Here is a 20,778-nt window from a genome sequence, read left to right on the forward strand (position 1 = left end):
TCAACTATTAACTATTAGCAAATTTCTACATATTAATTATTTATATATAATATAGTGTGATATTATTTTTTAATTATAAATTATTTTAATTAATATATATATTTTTTTAATAAATATATGATCTTTAAACATAAGAAAATTGTAAAGAAAAATCCGCAAGTGATCTTGAAAAGTATTTGAATAGTGAGTGATGAAATTATTTATGGTTAGTTTTTTAATGCCTTGCGCTGGCTCTAGTATCACTTTGACTACATCCGTGTTATATCACCTCACACCAAACGCCTTAAATGAGCTATATTAATTAAAGAAATCCCTTCAACCTCCTCTACTACATTAATGTGTTTGTGGCAAACACATTACTACTATTCTATTGGCCTATTTCAGTTAATATTGTTTTTTATTTTCACACCAACTTTGATGGTTATGTATATATGGGGTTAAAAATCATGTAGTTTACTTCAAAAAATACTACGCTGATAAAAGAAGACCTTATATTATATATGCATACAAATTCAGTTGGTGGAAGCTGCGTTAAAGATCTTGCTGGTTTCAATCCTTAATTTCCTTGCATACATAATTATGTTGTTATAATTGTTGAATCAAGGAAAATTTCCTGATTTACGTTATATTATATTTGAGCTGGGTATTTTCATTGCACATTGTTTTTGTACTATGTATAAAAACAAAGGACCACAGCACCAAAATATATAAGTGAGAGGACTAATTAATATAAGCAATATGTTTTTAATTTTTTTAATATATGTTTTACCAAACAACATTACACTTTGAGACCAAAACTGCATAACAAATGTAAAAATTGATGATTAAAATATTTAATTTTTAAAATAAAAAATTGTTTTTATAAATATGTTAAAATAGAGAATTAACAGTATTTTTAAAAATCAAAACATCAATTCGTTACGAATGAGGCAATCACGGAGACAATATGGTTTTGAGTTTTGACTGATGATATTCCCTGTGTTTGATTTGCTAATTACTAATGGCAAGACAACTCGTATCTATGCGTACTTAATTGTTCAAACTCGTCCTAATTTGGACAATAATATTTGCTCTAGTTGAGTGTTGATGTGAATTTTTTATGAAATTAAAATTTAGAGATGGAAACGAATTTGGAGCTGTTGATATTAATTATTATTATTTTTAAATTATATATATATATATATTGAATATTTTTTTTAATATTAAAAATTATAATATTCTATCTATATAAAATATGATTTTAATAAATTTTATTATAATTTTTAAATTTATTATATATATTTATATATATGAATAGAAACGATTTTGGACATCAAAATCCAAACTTCATCGCAGATGGAGATAAAGATTTAACTTATAATAAATAAAAATAGGTACAAATTTTCTCTGATTAATTGGATGTGGGAATGGAGGAGTGAGGCCTAATGAAATGTACTTAAAATCGTTTGTTAATTCGTGCCATAGTCCAAATTAGTTTGAGTTAATTGAACTTGTACCGCACCATTAGGATGGAAAAGAAGTTGAAGTCAAAACTCCCAATGCTATGTTTAAATAGAACAATTATTAAGGTACAATATTAAACACCCTCAAATTGGAGGGGCAAAAGACGAAGTTATGATCATATTAGGTTCGCATAAGTACATATACATTAATGCTCTAGTTAAAAAATATAGAGTATAGATTAATAATAGACGCAATACATGTTTGAACGAAGAACCGCTAAACTCAGCAAAACTACCAAACCCAAGTGGGAATGGAATATGACAATGTAAGATTAATTAGCTAAAATCCAATGTATACAGAGATTTGGGGAGGTTATGAGGCCTTAAGAAGAGAAAATGACAGTAATATAAATGAAAATATTTTAAAATTTTATTTTTTAAAATATGTATAGATTAATCTTTAAAAAAAAAATTACTTTTAGTTCTTGACAAAATGTATCAAGATATTTTAGCCCATAAACCAAATTTCATCTCTAAATTATCTCTAAAGTATATACGTATTAACGTAAATACTAACTAAAAATATAAATTTCGCCACTTGTTATAATAGTGCCCCCATATATTTGAAAAACAACTTTTGATTACTAAAAATAAGTTAAATAAGTGTTTTACTAAAAAATACTAACAAAAAATGAATATAGATTAGTGTCTCATTTTAATCTCTCCTGATCAACATTGAACAGGAAAAATACGGGTCATAAATATCATTATTATAATCGTCAAAACATTGAAAATCATAATCAACAAACAATTTTAACTTAAAATAAGAATACCCAAGGAAATAATGATCTATTGAGATTATTGTCTTTGTAGTGATTTGTAATACACATTTTTTCTATATTCACAAAAATATTTCAATTATATTTACTATTTTAAATAAAATTATAGTGATTTGTAACTCAACTTTAAATTGTGTATCATTCTATAATTTTTTAACTCTAAAAGTTATAAGAATAAATACCAATTTCACCATAAAAAATCGACTCAAGTGTTCTCACACATACAGTTGCTCTAAAATAAAAAATGATATAATATTTCATAATACTCTTTATTTATAAGAAAAAAAGTTGACTTCTTCCAAATAAATTAATCAAGATGAATTAATCTCCACAATCTCATTGATCTATAAAAACTTGGATTTATTCTTAAAAAACTAAAATCTTAAAATATTAAAAAACTAAGATCTTAAAATATTCATCCCATTTGATGCTATTTATTAGAAATTTAAATTGATTTTAATCAACAGCCACAATGACACTTCATTCTAAAAGAAAAGAAGAAAAATGTAATCTTTTTCACTGTTTGAACTCGCATTAAAGAGAAAAAGACACATAAGCATTTTGAGCAACAAGAATATCCTGATTTTCCCTAAATAACAATCTATGAGCAATACTAGTAGTCTACACTACTAATTGCCTACTATGTGGCTTTTAGGTGTGGCCTTTATCCTACTCAGTAGCATTATTTGCTTATAGACACTTAGACAAAGATGTTTTCTGATTTGTAGGTATTCCTAAGGCCAAACACCAATTCAAAGTTCCTATTGTTTGAAAGCTATAACCTTTCTTATCTATCTTTTTCAATCAACTAGTGATTCAGTGAATGGTTAAATTGGGTCTTTGTCCTTAAATACTACCACAAAAGGAAAAGCAAAAGTATACACTTAACCAAAACGTCTAGTCATCCATAAAAACTGTAAACTTAACCACATGTGATGGATGGTGCACTAGTCAATCATCCCTTAATATTTTCACTTTGTTCCCTTCACTCATAGGTCACATTTCAACAGCGGCAACATCAAAGGGAACTTAATTAATAAATAAAATCAAATATCACAATTTGGAGATGTTGAAATGCAGAATAATAATTAAATGAAATAGTTGATTTTCCAATTCCATTGTACACATAAAAATTGAAGGTCACAAGGCTCTCTACACATGTTTGAGATCAATAGCAAAATTCCTAGTATTTTTTTTAATGGAAAATTGGAGGCCTCTAAAAAAGATCCAAAGAGGAAGAAGATACAATGAAAGAAATTAAGGCTTGGAGCATAAGCAACTCCTCAAAAATTACAATTGAAATTGCAAGCTCCATCTTTTGCTGTGTGATCACTCTCTCCTAAGAAGTATCTTTGTCCAACAACAACAGCATAACTTCTACATCCATAATATAACCAACCCCAAAAGAAGTATATAAAGAATTTCAGTATCTTCTTGATGGGGCTTATTGTAAAAGAACATCAACAATGGACAACAAGAAGTAAATGCAGTGGAGCAAAGGGTGTGCAATTTTTCCACATTATGATGATTCTTCTTCATTCAAATCAATTGTTGGAATCAAAATACTAAAAAAATATTTACAGGAGGAGAGACTTGCACCTCAAATCCCATTTCACATCTTTTGGGAGTTATTGGAGTTTCCTGTGCTTCTGAGAAGCTGCTAACCCTTTACTGCTAACTCTTGCTCCTTGAATTTACAAATTATTAGCACCACCAAGTTAATTAATCCAGTGTCATTGGATGGTTCTTGTAAGCTTACACTTGGAAATGAAGATGGTATCTGAATAATTCAAACTACATAGTTTCAAAAGCTCAGCAGATTGTTGTTTCAATATTGGATTGCAGCCACTTTGAATCACAAGAAGGAGTTTTGCAGCAAGCCCTGCATCGACTGCAATTGACGAACACTCCTCCGGCGCAAGCTTGCAAACAGACCACAAAATTGACAATGCATATTGTGTGCAGTTTTCTGAGATCCTCATCAAGAGTTTAACCATGATAGGTATGGTTCTAACACAATCCTTTAAAGCCACTCTGCCTTCAGGTATTGACGACAACGAATCTAAAACACAAAGTGCTAATTCCAAACACTCATGTTCCATACCAGACAACAATTCAACCAATTGAGAAACCGCACCGATGCTCACTAACAAACTCTTAACTTCCTTATAGAAACACACTGTTCTGAGAAGGCTTAATCCTGGACAGATTCCATTGCTGTGTCTCTTATCCTTCACAAGCCTCATCAATCCAACCAAAAGACTATGGCTAGAGATAATCTCGGACCGAAAATCCTTCTCCTCAATTAACGATTCGATCAATCGCGTGCAATTGATTTTGGTCTCAATTGAACCCTCATTCAAGATATCCACCATAAGGGAAATCTTAGCAGGCTGCATAAGATTCTTTTTCGATTCGGAATCGAGCGTCAAACAAACAAGAATGCCAATAACTTCAGAGCCAACAGCATGTGAAGTAAAAGGACCAAGTAGAGAAGACAAAACAGAAAGACCACCTTCATCAATCACAGACTTGCGTGCAGTAGCATGAATAGCCACAACATGATGAAGCTCCTTAAGGGCACAAACTCTAGCTTGACCCTTAACTTTCTTGAGTGTCTCCACAAGTTCAGAAGCTCTTCCTTGAACATCTTCAGACCTTTTCTTCATCAACAAGTACTTCTGAGAGAACCAAGTGTATATAAGACGGTAAAGGGTAGTGTTTGGTGTGATGGAATCATCCCAAAGCTCTTGCATAGTTGTGGGGCATGTAAAGTGTCCTAAGTTGAACCATTTGAGAATATTGGACCTCTCATAGGTTTGACCAGTGCAAAGGGTGACAGGGTCTTGCATTGGTTCAAGAGAGATTGGACAAATAAAAACACTTGGAACTTCATTTAACTCAAGCTCTTCAATCATTTTTCTCAGATCCAATTTCTCACCAACACCAGTTCCAACAACACCACCGTCAACACCACCCAAAACACCATCTTTCACCGCCGTGTCCAGATCTAGAATCTGACCATCACCACCACCCTCAAAACCCAAAATTATGTCCCTTTTAGAAGGCTGATACATCGGCATTTTTTCAACCCAAAAAAAAAAAAAAACCCTTTTTTTAGACCTAAGAAAAAAGAAAGTAGAAAACTTTGAAGAAAAAATCTCCAACCCAAAACACTAGAATCACTGCAATGACAATAACTCTTCAAAGGGACATCACATTACAGTTTACACAACCCTGCAAGAAAGGAAAAAATAAAAAGAAAGTGAAAAAAGAGAGACAATAGGTTTCAGTTTCACTGTAGAAAAAAATGGCTTTATGGTCAAAAAAATAAATAATGACAATCACATCTCAAATCATGAACATATAATCGAGGTTGAAAAAGAAAGGGGTTTATTTAATTAAAATGAAATTAAAAAACAAAAAAAAAAAAGAAAAGAAAAAAAAGAGAGAGTGCGGACCACAAGTACTGTAGTGAGTGAGTAGATTACAATAGAATACAAAGAAGTAAAATCAATGGCAGGGAAAAAAACCTGACAAAATAGTTGAAAGGAGATGGGTGAGTGGGTTGAAGAGAAATAATTGAGAAAACAGATCAGAGAATGAACAGTGAAGGATTAATAGAAATTAACTTCAGTTTGAGTTATTAATAACATTTTGATTTATTATAAATAAAAATTAAAGAGATGAGAAACCGTACCACAGTTGAGTAGAGAGAAGAAGCAATTCCTTATGTTGTGTGTGTCCACTGTCAAATGCAAATGCTTCCTTTCTCTTCTTTCTTTTGAGTCTCGCCTTCTTTCTTTTCGAGGCATTTGGTCAACAAAGCAACAGATATTTGATTAAATAATTGATTCAATCTTTTCATTAATTAATCTTTTCTTATAGTTTTATTTTCTTTATTGTTTCAAAATATGGATAACCGGAAAAGTATGGGCTGTAGCCGGTCAATGAGACTGTCTCGGCCCGCGCACCACACGTGCACTCATCTAATCTTTACCATTCAACTTTCCTTTTCATTGTGGATTATTTATAACTCCATTTTTTTTTTAATTTCATTAAATTAACACAAACAAACGAGCCAAATCAAAAAGAAAATAGTTACTAACATTTTCACAATCAGCTATCATTAAGTTAAACTAGAATAATGTTTTTAGTTTTGAAATGCATTAATGAAATTACATTAAGAGACTTCCTTACCTGAATTTAATCTCAATCAAATTTTATTTAATATTAAAATTTAAAATTGTCTTAAACAACTATGTGGTCGAAATCATCATCGTATTAAGAACAACACTGATTCAAAAATACTAAAATTAAAATAGATGCAGATACAATTAAACTCATGACATTAAAATTAACAACATATATCAATAAATTATTTATAAATGTGACACATTTAAGATGTTTAAAATACACATTATCAAAACAAAATAAAGAATAGTATAGCTCTTTTTTTGGTTCATGACATTAAAACCCAAAGATACTTTCATTTTATAAATGCACTAAAATTTATTCAAAATCTTTTAATTTTAGATGTTAATTTAATATCAGATTTAATTATTATGCATCATCAATGTAAAAAATTTTAAACTATTAACATATCATAATCATTCAGTTGAAAGTTTGATCTGATATAGTTATCGGCACTATAATTTAAAGATATTATTATAATATAAACCGTGATATTATAAATACCACTTATAACACTAAAATCATAATTCATTCATATAATATTGTGAAAATTATAAATGTTTATAATTAGAGACATATATCTTATTTGTTGAATATTATTATCAAACGTATAACATCTTATTTACAATTTATCTCTCTATTATTTGTGTTGGTGTTGTAATCATTTTTAATATAATTAAATGATTATATATATCATGAATAAGGATGTCGTTGTATCTATCATTCATACATGTAAAAAAAATTAATCCGTGTATAGGTTGGTTTAATTTAAACAAGGTGATTAGAGAGCATAAAATGTTTGAACCAAAATATAGTAATAAGTGTTATAAAGATATTTATTACAAAATTAAAACAAATATTTAAAAAGTTTTAAATAAAAATAATAATTATTAAAAATATTAAAATATTAAATATATAATTTTTGAATTTATTTCTTTTTAACAAATACCTAAAAAGGATTTATTCACATTTCTTTTGTTTTAATATTTTGGAGACCATTTGCCTCTTTCAATACTTAATTGAGAATTTCCAACAAATAAAATGCCCATTATTTGGCCAAATTTATCACAGAAAAGCATGGCTCGTTATGGTGACAAGAATACAACCAATGTTACTAAAAAATTATGCAAATAATTTGTCTGACATATTTCATAACAAATCTTTTGTCAAAAAGAAAAAGTTAAAGGAAAAATTTCAACAAAGGCAAAGGTGTAATTCAATACTAATTAGTGCAAGTATAAATTAATAACGCCTTTCCCTTCCTCGTGAAAGGTCAAAAAGGATAAAATGGTCTTTCAAAGTATAAATAAAGAAATATATGGTGTGCACGAAGCAATAAAAGGCAGGGGAGTTTCACAAAAGTCCAGGGAACCCCCACGAGGATGTGAATGAGTAAACAGTGCGGTTCACGATAGAAATAATATAAAAGCTAAATTAGCTAAAATAATAAGTATATAAAGAGTGATATATAAAATAAATAAGTTAAAACTATCATAATATATTAGAAAAATAAATTTTGTTGCTGATAAAATTTCAAAATTTTTTATTTTGAAAATAATTTATCATAAATATTATTTTATTAATAATAACTTATACATTTATTAAAAAAACTTATATAGTTATATATTTCAACGTAAATATCAATGTTAACTAAAATTCAATACTACTGAAAATATTTTTTAAATATAATTTATATATTTAAATATACAATTTTATATTTAAATACATTTAATAAAATATATATTTAATATTTTTTATATTTTTTTATCACACCACAACATATTAAATTTATCGTATCATTTTCTCTATTTTTATCTATGTTAAAAAGTAAAATTGATATAAAAATATACATCGATGAAAAAATGATAATCCTAAATAAGTTGAACATTGTGGACCCGCAAGTCAAAAATAGATGTAAAAAAAGGAGGTTCTACTGCGCAATGGCACGTCTCGTTTTAGAAAATCGAATATATATATATATATATATATTAGATGCTTTTGCAAAGAAGAAAGAAATAAAAAAATGAGTTTATATAACTTAGAAATAAAAATAGAGAAACGACAATCCGCGGTCTCCAAAGATGAAAAATAAAAAGAGAAAGGGGCAGGAAAAGGGTTCCTTTTTATATATTTAGATAAAAATGCCAGCAAAGCATTGGAGTGTGACAGTTTTTGCTTTGACTGTACGCATCGGTTGCTTATCCAGTCTTTGCTTTGACTGCCTTTGAGAATGCATATGTCCAGTTAGTTCTCTCTTTACCTTCCATCCAACCCAATTGGACAATGACACGTGACTCTGCCAACTCTGTCACTGTTTTTCATCACTAACCTTGTACCATTTACACTTTAATAATCCTCTAATCCTATGCTTTCGTTTTCATCAGTATACTATTAGGGCAGTCATCAGTTTGCTCAGGAAGACCACATTTTGTACTACACTTCAAATACTTTTTTATTTTTTTATTTTCTTCTTTCGTGATATTAGTTTCTGTCACTTTCAAAAACATCATCTCATATTACTTGAGTTTAAATAACATGCTTCCTTCCAAATCAAATAATATTCTTTCAATTTTATAATTAATTATTTATTTTAAAAATATCATAAAATAAATTACTTTTTAATTTTTTTATTATATTATTTAATTAATATTATTTACATTATTTATAATGTAATGTATTTCACTATACATTTCTAATTTTGATAAGAATTTATATTTAGCAAGAATAATCAAAATAATATTTTTATATTTCATTAACATATTATATAAAACTATCATATTTAAGTAAAAAAATTAGTTTGTAATACCATTTGTTTTTCAAAGGCAAAGTAATTTGTATTACTAATACCTTGAGCCATATTAAATTAAGGTTTGATGTAAATATGATTTTAATTCAAAAGAAATTAACATCAATATTTTTACTAAAATTATTTATATATGAGACTAAATCATATTTGACCTGAATCACTTTTAAATCTAGACGCTCACATATACATAATGAGTGGATTGTAAATTGCAATTAAAGTAATTAGAAATAGAAAATGGATTGGTTTTTGGTTTAATTAATATGATATACACAATTTTAAATATTTTTTCTGCTTGATAAAATTTTATATAAATGATTCTTAAGTTCTAATTTTATTAATAAATATTGATATTATTATATTAGATTAATATTATTAGTTTAAATTTTAGACGTCGCAGTTGTATGCGTTAATTATAATAGTATTTATTGTATTAAAAAAAAATTATATGAATGAATTATTACAAATTTATATAAGATCTTCGTATGAATTCTTTAACAACAAAAAGTTGGTGGGATATATGTATTTAAGTGTGTGCTCTTAATATTATTTCTTTTTTGAAATTAATATTATTTCAAATATTATGTATAAAAAAGATGGGATGAATTTCTTAATTGAAATTAAATAGGGTGTAGATGGCGCCGATGAAAGTGTTATATGTCCAGACTGGATGGATCTTTATAGTTGGAATTCAATTCTTTACTCAAATTGGAGTTGGGAGGACAAACATTTTTTATTATGTTAATTAATTTATTAATTTTGAGAGTTCTTCGATCTATAGGTGAGGAAAGCTTGGTGATGTGGGTGCAATTCAATTTTTAAAATAAAAACGGGTCATAGAAATAGACCAAGACCAGTACTAGTATTGGGGATTCAACTTTAGGGCACTGTGGGGGTCACATGATCGAGCACAATAATACTTTTATACTATATATACAATATACAATACAATGTCACATGATCATCTTAGACCTTAGCCACTTATTAATTACGAAAATCAGTACTATCTTATTCAATAGTATTAGCAATCTGACATCGGAGATTACCAATACTCAAGTCTACACCCATTACATGTTGCTTTTAACTTGGATAATAAATATCATAACATATCTTTCTTTTTATTTTACCAATAGATAATACATTTTTTTAAAGATCGACAATCGAATATTCTTTCACCCTGCTATCGGTCCACCAACGTACATTTTCATGTTTATTTATTTATTTATAACATGTTTGGTTCCAACATGATTTTTGTATTAAATTAGTTCCATCTTACACTACTCTTAAATAGTGTTTGTTATAGAAATTGATTTTAGCCACGGTAACGTTAGTGCATAGCCCAACCCATTATGAATATGGTCAGAGTCACACTACATATTGAACTTCCTTACCTAGACAGGGGAAGGACATAATTAGAGAGGTTGAACAATGATGAACATATCCCAAACACGAACGCCAGTCGTGTTTGCCATTATGAACAATGAATACAATAGTTAGTTGGACTAGTTGCACATAAATTGCACATTTAACATCATTATTTAATGAATTAATAAATATATTAAATAACATTATAATATGTTGTTGAGAAGTTACTTTAATTAAAAGGATTTTATGATTCGTTTTCTCTTCATTAATAAAGTACGTTGAGTTGTAATATAATTTAACTCAATTAGTACGTACATGGGACAAGAGCAGAAAATTTTATATGCTTATATGGATAAAGATAGTGATACTAATTGAAGACATATTTATTGAGTACCCATAAAATTGTCTATGGTTAATAGGATAAATACCACAGATAAAAGGAAAATTAAATGAGATGATTTTTATAATAAAAGTGTTTGAATAATTAATCTTAGTTATTGGTCAAATCATGAATGGTTAAGATAAAAACAAAAAAATTTGTAAATTTTTTAAATGATCGTATTATACTTTTAATTTTGATCATCAATAGCAGATCTAGAAAATTTCTCTAATAGAGGGTATAAAGTATTGTATATATTTAATTCAAAATGAATATTATTAATTTTTAAAAAATACATAATTATAATAACTAAACAAACTCTTACAAAATACATGACTAAACAAATTTAAAATACACAGAGTTTCTACAAATTACGATTGTCATATACATGTTTTCATATTATAAAAACGTTCGATGATTTTTTGGTTGGCAACATTATTAAATGTGTATTATTTTATATAGCAACTAACAAATCATTCAACTGTTCATCTTTCATACGATTGCACATTCTATTCTTCACAAAATTTATGGCAGAAGAACATCTTTCAATAGTTGCATTTGTTATGAAAACAAAAAACAAAAGTAACTTTAAAAATAAATATATTGTTAAATACACAATATATTTTATAGAATCAGAATGTTTTATGAAGGTTTAAAATAAATTAATAGTATTATTAAAATGTTTTTTTAATTTCTTGTTAAGACAATTGTGTTATTAGTTTATATAATGGACCTATCAATGATGATCATTCTCTCAACATTGGCAATGAGCAAAACCAATAAAAGAGAAAAGAGAATTATGATATATTTTTTTTAAGTTTTTGTTTTAAAATGACATGGTAAAATAATAAAACCCAACCGAATGACATTGTAAAGGGGTTTTACGCCTAGTTGAATTCAGGGAAAAGTATTACAATATCATAATCATAATCTATTCATTATATGGAGTTTTGAAGGTGAAAACTTCCATATACAAAAGAAACATATATAGATTAATGTCTTCGTTTTTTTTAATCATTTTCTTAAAAAATAAATTGTTCATTGCTATTCTTTATTTTCAAAGTTAAAAATAATATTAACTAATGTTTTTGTTAAAATTATCTATAATTATTTGTTGACTACAAAGATTGCACAAAGAGATAATTTATTGCTTTGAGATGTAAATAGTTAAAGGTACTATAAAACAAATTATCAAAAATAACAAATTTCACGATTTTTTATATTTATAAATAAATTTAAAATCACTATTAAAAATAAATAATCAAGCCTTTTATTCCCCCTCAACCACAAGGTTAATTAAATATTTTAAGACTATACTAAATTACCAACAAGTATAGTAGTTCAATAAAACAAGAAACAAAAACAATACCAGGTTAAACCCATTATCCATGAACTCGTCCTTTTGAATATATTATAACAAACATTTAAAACACTGAAAAATGTACCATGCACCCCTTCACTTTAACTTTTCACCCCCATTTCAAATAAAAATACTATTTTGTCCGTTAAAAAAATTAACCACTCCATTTTTTGAAACGTCTAAAATTTTCAAACTTTCAAAATATAAAAAAGTGGACTTTTTTTACATTTTTGAAACTTTTGATAAACACAAAAGTTTCGAAAAGTAATTATTCAAAATATTTTGATATTTTCAAAACTTTTGATAAATCTAAAACTTTCAAAATGTATTTTTCCAGAACTGATCAAAAATTTCAAAACTTTTGATTAATTTGAAAGTTTTGAAACTTCTGAAATAGAGAAGATTTTAGAATTTTCGAAACTTCCGAACAATTCAAAACTTTCGAAATAGGAAAATTTCGAAAATTTTCAGATTTGAAAACTTTCGAAATTTTCTAGATTTGAAAATAATCGAAACTTTCCAAATTTTCGAAATGTAATGATTATTTCAAAAATTTAAAACTTCCGAAAAAGATCAAAAAATTTAGAGTTTTCTATTTCGGAAGTTTTAAATATTTTAAAAGTTTCGAAAATTCTAAAAATTGTCATTTCGAATTTTTCAAAACTTTCGAATATTTTAAAATTTTGTTTAGTTGAAAGGGTAAAATTATATTTCTATAAAAATGGAGGGTGGGAAGTTAAAGTGAGGGGTGCATGACATATTTCTCTAAAACGATTTAAAACTAAACTGTTGACTCTAGACTCATTATCCGAGAAAGTGCTCGATGGTTACGAAATTGGGCCAGGAATTATGTTGGGCTGGTCTCAATCTGAAATAAATATCTTGTTACAAGTTTTCTGCAAGGCCCTTAGGCTAATAATGATACCAACACCTTCTATTTTCTGCGACCCCTTTTACATTTTCTCAAGAAATGAACGTTCCAAAACTAGTATATATCACTTGCCTTGCGGTAGGGAACGGGTTCTTTACGATTTTTCATTTATTGAAAAAGTAAAAGGAGTGTGGAATGCAAAAAAAAAGTAAAAAAATAGAGGTTATACACAGGAAAAATTTAGCTACACACAGATAAGATCAAACTAGTACCTCCTTTTTTATTTTTAGTTTCTTTAAGGTTTTTAAATCATTAAATTTTGTATTAAATTATTTATCTCTTTTTTACTATACTCTTATTTATTTATTTATTTATATATTTAATGTTTCAACTTACTTGTTTAAAATGTAAGATAGCTTTTCTATCAATAATGCTATCAACACTCTTCAAATTGCTACTCACACCCCCCAAAATTATAAAAAAAATAAAAATACTTAAAATGTCCTTTTATCAATGTTACACATTTATTAATCCATAACCCACATTCATCAACATTCAACCCATTTCATAACTCACATAAAAAAATCACCATACCTTACTAACCATAACTCATAATCATTAAAAACTTACATCACTCACTCATATCCTACAACACATCAGTTTGATCATCACATTGTGGTTAAATCTACATAAAAAGGTATGTTTGTTGGTCTGTATTTGAGTTCGTAATTTTTTTTTTAAATCTGGGATTTTTACGTGAACTCAGTTCACGTACATTCTGGTGTTACGTGAACTGAATTCACGTATGGTTTAAAAAAATAAAAATTTCAGAAACTACGCAATCTGAATTAACGTAAACGTGCGTGAACTCAAATTGTGTAATCAATGGAGTTTGACAATTCAACCTAACTCAATATGTACGCAATCTGAATTCACATAAACGTACGTGAACTCAGATTGCATAATCAATGAAGTTTGAAAATATAAGTCATATACGTGAACATCAATTTACGTATGTTTACGTGAATTGAATTCACGTACAGTTACTGGATTTCAGATTGCGTAACGATACGTGAACTCAGTTCACGTAAACATACGTAAATTGAAGTTCACGTACATGTTAAACAAAATATTGAAAATTTTGTTTTCCTTTGTTCTGGATGCAGATAAATGGACCAAAGGGGAGACAACAATGAGGAAATTTATGAAAGTTTGGAACCTGATTTTGAGGATATGGATGACGGTTTGGAACGTAAAATAATGAGGTCTTTTACAGCGCTTTTGTCAATAAGCGCTATAAAAGCCTTTAAAAAATAAGGAGGTTGCCAAACTTTGTTTTATACTAAGTTAAGAGGTCTTTTAAAGCGCTTGTTGAAAAAGCGCTGTAATAGACTTTAAAAAAATAAGTTAAGGAGGTCTTTTACAGCGCTCTTTCAAATAGCGTTGTAATAGGCTTTTAAAAAATAAGTTAAAGAGGTCTTTTCTCAAATAGCGCTGTAATAGGCTTTTAAAAACTAAGTTAAGGAGATCTTTTACAAAGCTCTTTCAATAAGCACTGTAATAGGGTTTTATATATAACAGTAAACCGCTTCAGTTTCCTCTTCATTTCGTAAACTTTACTACGCTTCAGAGTCCTCCTCCTCTTCATTGTCCTTCTCATTGCGAACCCTATTGTCCATACGAACCATATTGCCAACCATCTCCATTGCGAACCATCTCCATCTTTGTTACTATCCCTACCGACTCTCATTCAAATACCATCCCTAAACCTTAAAGCGCTTCAGTTTCCTCTTCATTACATAAACTTCATACGCTTGTTTCTTCCTCCTCTTCATTCTCTTTCTCATTGCGAACCCTACGAACAATATTGCTTTGTTACTAACCCTCATTACGTAAACTTCATACGCTTGATGATGATTGATGATTGATGAAGATGGTTGAAGAATATGATGATTGACGATGAATAAGAAGAAGATTAACAATGTGTTGAATATAGAATGAAGTGGAAGAAGATGAGTTATGAAGAAGATGAAATAAAGAAGATGAGTTATGAAGAAGATGAGAAGATGAGTTATGAAAAAGATGAAATAGAGGGAAGGGTAATTTAGGCATTTTAATTTTTTTAAATATTTGAGGGGTGTGGGTAGTAATTTAGGGGGTGTTGGTAGCAATATTGCTTTCCTATTTATGGACTCATACGAAGAAGTTGCAGTTAATATCATATAACAAAAATAACATAGTTTGTTTCATGTGAACATTCAAGTAGAAAGCAAAATCAAACTAAAGAAGCTCCGTAGAGTGGCGACGGAGTTCTATAAACAGGTTCGAAATTGGATGAAAGTGAGTGAGTCTGCCAAGTTACCAACCTTTAATTAACAAATAAATCACTAGATATTGTAGCATATAATACAATAATCAATATACATCGTTTTAATATTATATTGACTTTTGTTTTGATGAACCGAGACGAGAGAAAACGCAGGTTCAACGAAGCAATTGTGAACATCCTCTATCCCCCACCTCCACAAGTAACCAATACACATCTATCTCTTTTTCGTTCTTTAATTATTCGATGCTTAGTTATTAATTAAGTACATTGCCATCATTATCTGAACAGGACTTAGAACCTATCGAATTAGGGTCTTGCTCAAACGTTATTTCAGGTTCTATTTTCATATTCCAAACTACATTCTTTTTTAATATTCACAAATGTTGAAACATCTTTTGTAATATCAGACACTTTTTATGACTCTGAGAATGCATCGACGACCGAGAGCGAAGAAAAACACGAATCGGAGACGGAGAAACTCACCAGAGCTCAACGAAAGAGAATTCGTAAGAAGAAGATGAAGCAAGAAGCTATTCTCCGCGGAAAATTAATTGGTCCGTTGATGCCTCCCACCCAAACAACGCAGTGTGAAGATGATGATGCTCTTCAAGCTGTTCGATCAAATGCTTCTCAGGAAGGTTCTTCCACTGCGAACCTGTTTGTTGATTATATATATGAATGTCTTGTTTATGTTTATTTGAAGAGTAAATACCTAATTGGATCCCTCAAATGAGTTACTTCTGTCAACCTAGTCCTCAATTTTATCGATATTCAGAGATCAAGTTAGTCTTTCTGTTACTATTAGTCTTTTAAGTGATGATATGTCATGTTAAGTGATACAGTGACACACAACTCGTAGTACATGTAGGCGCCGCTTGAGGTAGCTCATTAACGCAAAAATCAGAGACCAAATTGATCTATACTAGGGTTTTAAATTGACAGTCTCCAATGTCTATTTTGGTTGTATTTTTCCTCTCTTCTTGTTTGAGTTGTTTTTGACCAAGCTTCCTTGATACCTTCACTATTTTTCTTTACAAAGCCATCATGGGATTGAAGATCCCTTTTGACTGTGCTATTTGTTTATGTGGATTTCATGTTGGGAGACAGCCTTAGGTTTTTGCCACAATGTAGCCATGTTTTTCACACGGAATGTATTGACACATGGCTCTTGTATCACTTTATTTGTCCTCTTTGTAGAGTAATATGGTCAGCTCTAGTTTATATTTGTTCTTAGCCAATATAGTTTATAGAGTACGTGGTTTGCTAACAATGGATTAAGACTTTGGTCATACACTACTTAATATGGTTAACTCCAATCCGTATTGGTTCGTAGCGAATGAAGTTCATAGGATTAGTGGTAACTTGCTTCATGATTTCTCCCCAAACAACAATTGTTGCCCCATTGTTCTTGAATCTGGAACTGACAGTTAAAGGGTGATTGTTCCAGAAAGAGAGGTTGTTGGAACTTGGAAGGACTAGTTCTGCAGTGGAGAGTGTGAATTTGGAGGTGATTTAGCTTTCGATTGACATTACTCGTGATCCAACCATTGGAGTTGAAGATGTTGTGGAAAAAGTGGTTATTGTTAAGTTGGGAAAGATGATGAAGTTGATGGTGGTTGCGGGGAAGGAAGCATCAACAACAATGTGGATGATAAAAGGTGCTTTTCTAAGGAGTCGTTTACCTATGTTATGGAAGAGACTGTTTCATTACAGGTACCCATTAGAACTCCAATGAAGCAGCAATCAAGTAAGAAGAATGTTTTGCCTTTAACTCCAGGACACAATCCTACATAGTCAAAATGAGATTGTGAATCTAGAAGAGATTTCACAAATTTGTAAGCTTTGATGCAACTATTATTGAGGATGTTAACGTTGGGATTAGGACTGCAAGTACTTGTAATGGTAGTGGGGCTTGTATTGGAAGGAAAAGAAAGAATAGTTTTTGTACATCAAATATTGGCTTATGGGAAGAAGGATAAGCCAAATACTGTTCTGAAAAATTCATTTGGAAGGGGTGTTTCATTCAGGTTACCGTTAAACCATTACGCTGATAGCGCTATAAGCATATGAAGATAAGAATGGTTATGGTAGGTTTGATACAAGAAGTACTGTATCTGAGATATATACAAGGATTTTTTAGGTTACAGAAAATAAGAAAACTAGAAATAGACATACGAGATTGTCAATTTAAAATCTCTGCCTCGTTAATTTTGTCTGGTTTTTGCATTAATGAGATAACTTATGTGACTCATACGTTTATTATGAGTTGTGTGATAGTGTGTCGCGTAATGTGACATGTCATCTCTTAACAGATTGAGACTGGCATATGGATTAATTTGATCAGCTATTAGTATTTGATAAGTCACAGACTATTCTGGAATATCGATAAACTTGAGGACTAGAGTGATACAAGTGCTCAATTTAAGGGACGAAATTGAATATTTACTCTTATTTGATTTATGAATGTCTTGTTTATGTTGATTTGAAGGTGGTTGCTAGGGTGAAAAAGTGTCTCATATAGTCTATAACCTGTATTAGAAAATATTTGGAAAATTTCAACAATAATTGGTGCCAATCACTATATTACTCGTTCTCATGACTATGACTCGTTCGGTTCTAGTTTGGCTACACAAAAAAAGAACAAATATTAATAACTTTTCAAATTATATCACTTTTCTCTTATTTTTGTTGAATTAACTCTGATTAGGACACTGTTCCCAGCCGATACGACATTGATGACCTTGAATCTACTTAATGGTTGCAACTTCAGGCGTCGTTGAAATTTTAAGCTGATTTTCAAGCATTACTCCACTAGATCATATATGAGACATTCTCACCTAGCAATTGTTTAAACTAATAATAATACAAAAAGGCAATGTTTTGTCCTCTCTAACTCAACTTAATTCAGGTGATGAGACGACTTGTGCTAACTCCAAGAAAATGAAGCGTCGGAGGATGGCAAAAAGGATGGCCAAAGAAAAGCGAGTTGCCTCTGCATTTGAGAAATGCAATCAAAGTTCAATTTCAAGTGATGCTGTCATTGACCTGAAAGACTCCCATACGTGAGTATGTGTGTAGCTCGAGTTTGAAATGAGAACAATGTAGTTTGTAGCGACAATCACAAAAATGGGTATGTAATTTAAAGTGTTGTACTTGTGAATGTGTGACTTTAAGCTCTTAATGCAGTAGTGAGTCACTACTGCAAACTAGTAGTGACCAATATATTTAAGCTACAGATTGGATGACTTTACAAACTAAACCATGATTGCGTGTTTCACCGCTTTTTGTTAACTCTAGAAATTTTCTTGTTTTAAGCTTTAAGTTTCAATTTGTGAATTGGAAATGAAGTATTAATCTTTTAGCTGTAATTGTATGGTTTTCATGATTTCATTTTATTCCCCCTCAATTTATGTAGTGAATAAATAGATGAAGAGAGGAACACTGAAAAGGAGGAGGAAGTGGTAGTTATATACATTTGGTGGGGGATGATATATTTTGGCACTCTTTTTGAAGGGATGAAGTGTCCTGCAATGCTATTTCCTTGATGAAACTTTCTTTGTAGTGCTAATTTTCTGAAATTTCCTATGTGAAAATATGTTTTGATGTGGCAAATATTATTTGCATTGAACGGAATTATTCTTTAACTTATCATTAGAAAATGAAGATAAGTTTTATTTTGAAGTTAAAAATTCATTGTAAATAAAATTGATTGTAAGATACTTATAACATGTTTGGAACTGCAGCGGTATGGTGCCGAATGTGCGTCTATCAAACTGCTTAATAATTCCAATTCAAAACTAATTGTAGAAGAACAGTCTTTTAGTAACAGTTTACATAAGGAAGACACCTGCTGTTGTGACATTATAATTTATAATTTATAGTGATATTGAACAAATTATATTGGATTCCATCAAAGCTCTAAAGAAGTGAGCAAAGGCAGAGAGACCCTGCATGCACCAATTGTATGGTTAAACTATAGTTAACCGCTGAGAGAATGTACTCTATCCATAAATCACACCTACTGAATGTACTCTTTCAATAGATAGTGAATTGTGACAAAGTAATACTTATTTAGTAAGGGAAAAAATATATAACAACGTGTCCTCTAGTTTATCGAACTCTTTTGATCTTGGATGCACCAATTTATAGCAATGTCATAAAGCTTAACACAGCTACACTGCTATACATGTAACATTTCTATCAATGTGGGGAAAGAGGAAGAACAGAAAAAGGGTAGATGTTATAGGAATGGCCAAACTGCTTGAGGTAAGCATCACTTTGCATGTGTTACTGTGAGCATTGGTATGATACAGTTTTGATTAAGTATGACCCACAACACCTATGACAATACGGATCAATGACAATTTTTGGAGGCGTCCACATGCTTCATCTACCCATCTTAATGGATCGTATTTGATTTTTTTCCTAAATTAAGTTGGTAGGTCCTTCACACTACTGGTCCAAAAATAAAGACATTTATGAGATCCACAAGATAATGCTTACCCAACGAACAACACGGAAGGGAAGGTTAAGACTTCAGAGAAGTACTGACAGCATTGTGCTGTGGATTTCATGAATAAATATATCCCAGACAATTTTAAGAGGATGCTAACAAGCGTCTATTTAATCAATATCATTTTTTACAATTTTAAAATATAAATTACATAAATTTTAAGACTTTTTTTATTCTTCTATATTTAGATTTTTAATAAGTGTCTCACGAGTATTTTGAGCATTTATTAATATTTTTCTAATTTAAATATATTTTTAGTTAAAATATATTTTAGTCAAAATGAAAATTCTGAGTTGAGTTTGAAAAAGAGATCCAAGGTATAAAAATTTCCTACCTTTTTTACAAATGCAAAAACACCAATAGATCTTATCAAAGTAAATTCTTAAGTATCTAAGAGTTTGATTAACTATATGAATCCTAACATAAAATCAATTTAAAATTTAAATATAAAACAATAATATAGCTTTATATAATTGATCGTTATCGTTAGATACCATGTACAATTAAACTATAAGAGATGCCAACAACCATCGAACACACGTCACATACCATTAATAAGATAAGATTGCCCCCGTTACTCTCCTACAAATTTTAGAAAAAGATTCAATAATAGCTAAAATTAAACTTAATAGAAATATTCTATCAAACATTGGCTACTTATACAACATAGTAATAACTAACAT

At 29.5% G+C, this 20,778-nt stretch overlaps 2 protein-coding genes across 4 annotated transcripts; one reads left to right on the forward strand and one right to left on the reverse strand.

Annotated features, from left to right (window-relative positions):
* Window positions 1-3,348: 3,348 nt before the first annotated feature.
* LOC101514213 (U-box domain-containing protein 30) lies at window positions 3,349-6,128 on the reverse strand. Of its 2 annotated transcripts, none has more exons than XM_004511759.4 (2): window positions 5,982-6,128; window positions 3,349-5,518 (listed from the first exon to the last, which is right to left on the reverse strand). In XM_004511759.4, exon 2 carries the CDS (start codon window positions 5,362-5,364, stop codon window positions 4,015-4,017), a length of 1,350 nt encoding a protein of 449 aa, XP_004511816.1. In that variant the 5' UTR covers window positions 5,365-5,518; window positions 5,982-6,128; the 3' UTR covers window positions 3,349-4,014. The 2 variants fall into 2 exon arrangements, with proteins under 2 accessions (XP_004511816.1, XP_073220758.1); XM_073364657.1 differs by lacking the exon at window positions 5,982-6,128 and adding an exon at window positions 5,743-5,761.
* A 9,348-nt stretch (window positions 6,129-15,476) lies between these two features.
* LOC101514532 (uncharacterized) lies at window positions 15,477-19,424 on the forward strand. Of its 2 annotated transcripts, XR_003474446.2 has the most exons (5): window positions 15,477-15,781; window positions 15,871-15,916; window positions 15,990-16,220; window positions 18,491-18,712; window positions 18,998-19,424. XR_003474446.2 is itself a non-coding variant. In XM_004511760.4 (4 exons), the coding sequence occupies exons 1-4, from the start codon at window positions 15,710-15,712 to the stop codon at window positions 18,646-18,648; spliced, it is 507 nt and encodes a 168-aa protein (XP_004511817.1). In that variant the 5' UTR covers window positions 15,477-15,709; the 3' UTR covers window positions 18,649-18,950. The 2 variants fall into 2 exon arrangements, 1 of the variants encoding a protein (XP_004511817.1); XM_004511760.4 differs by lacking the exon at window positions 18,998-19,424 and having other exon boundaries at window positions 18,491-18,950.
* Window positions 19,425-20,778: the final 1,354 nt, after the last annotated feature.

This window comes from Cicer arietinum, chromosome 8 (genome assembly GCF_000331145.2).
Source record: "Cicer arietinum cultivar CDC Frontier isolate Library 1 chromosome 8, Cicar.CDCFrontier_v2.0, whole genome shotgun sequence".
Lineage (NCBI taxonomy): Eukaryota > Viridiplantae > Streptophyta > Magnoliopsida > Fabales > Fabaceae > Cicer > Cicer arietinum.

Coding starts and splice junctions, on each gene's coding strand:
- LOC101514213 (XM_004511759.4), bottom strand. CDS start 5,364: ATGCCGATGTATCAGCCTTCTAAAAGGGACATAATTTTGGGTTTTGAG.
- LOC101514532 (XM_004511760.4), top strand. CDS start 15,710: ATGAACCGAGACGAGAGAAAACGCAGGTTCAACGAAGCAATTGTGAAC. Junction 15,782..15,870: donor TCTATCCCCCACCTCCACAA/GTAACCAATACA, acceptor TTATCTGAACAG/GACTTAGAACCTATCGAATT. Junction 16,221..18,490: donor ATCAAATGCTTCTCAGGAAG/GTTCTTCCACTG, acceptor AACTTAATTCAG/GTGATGAGACGACTTGTGCT.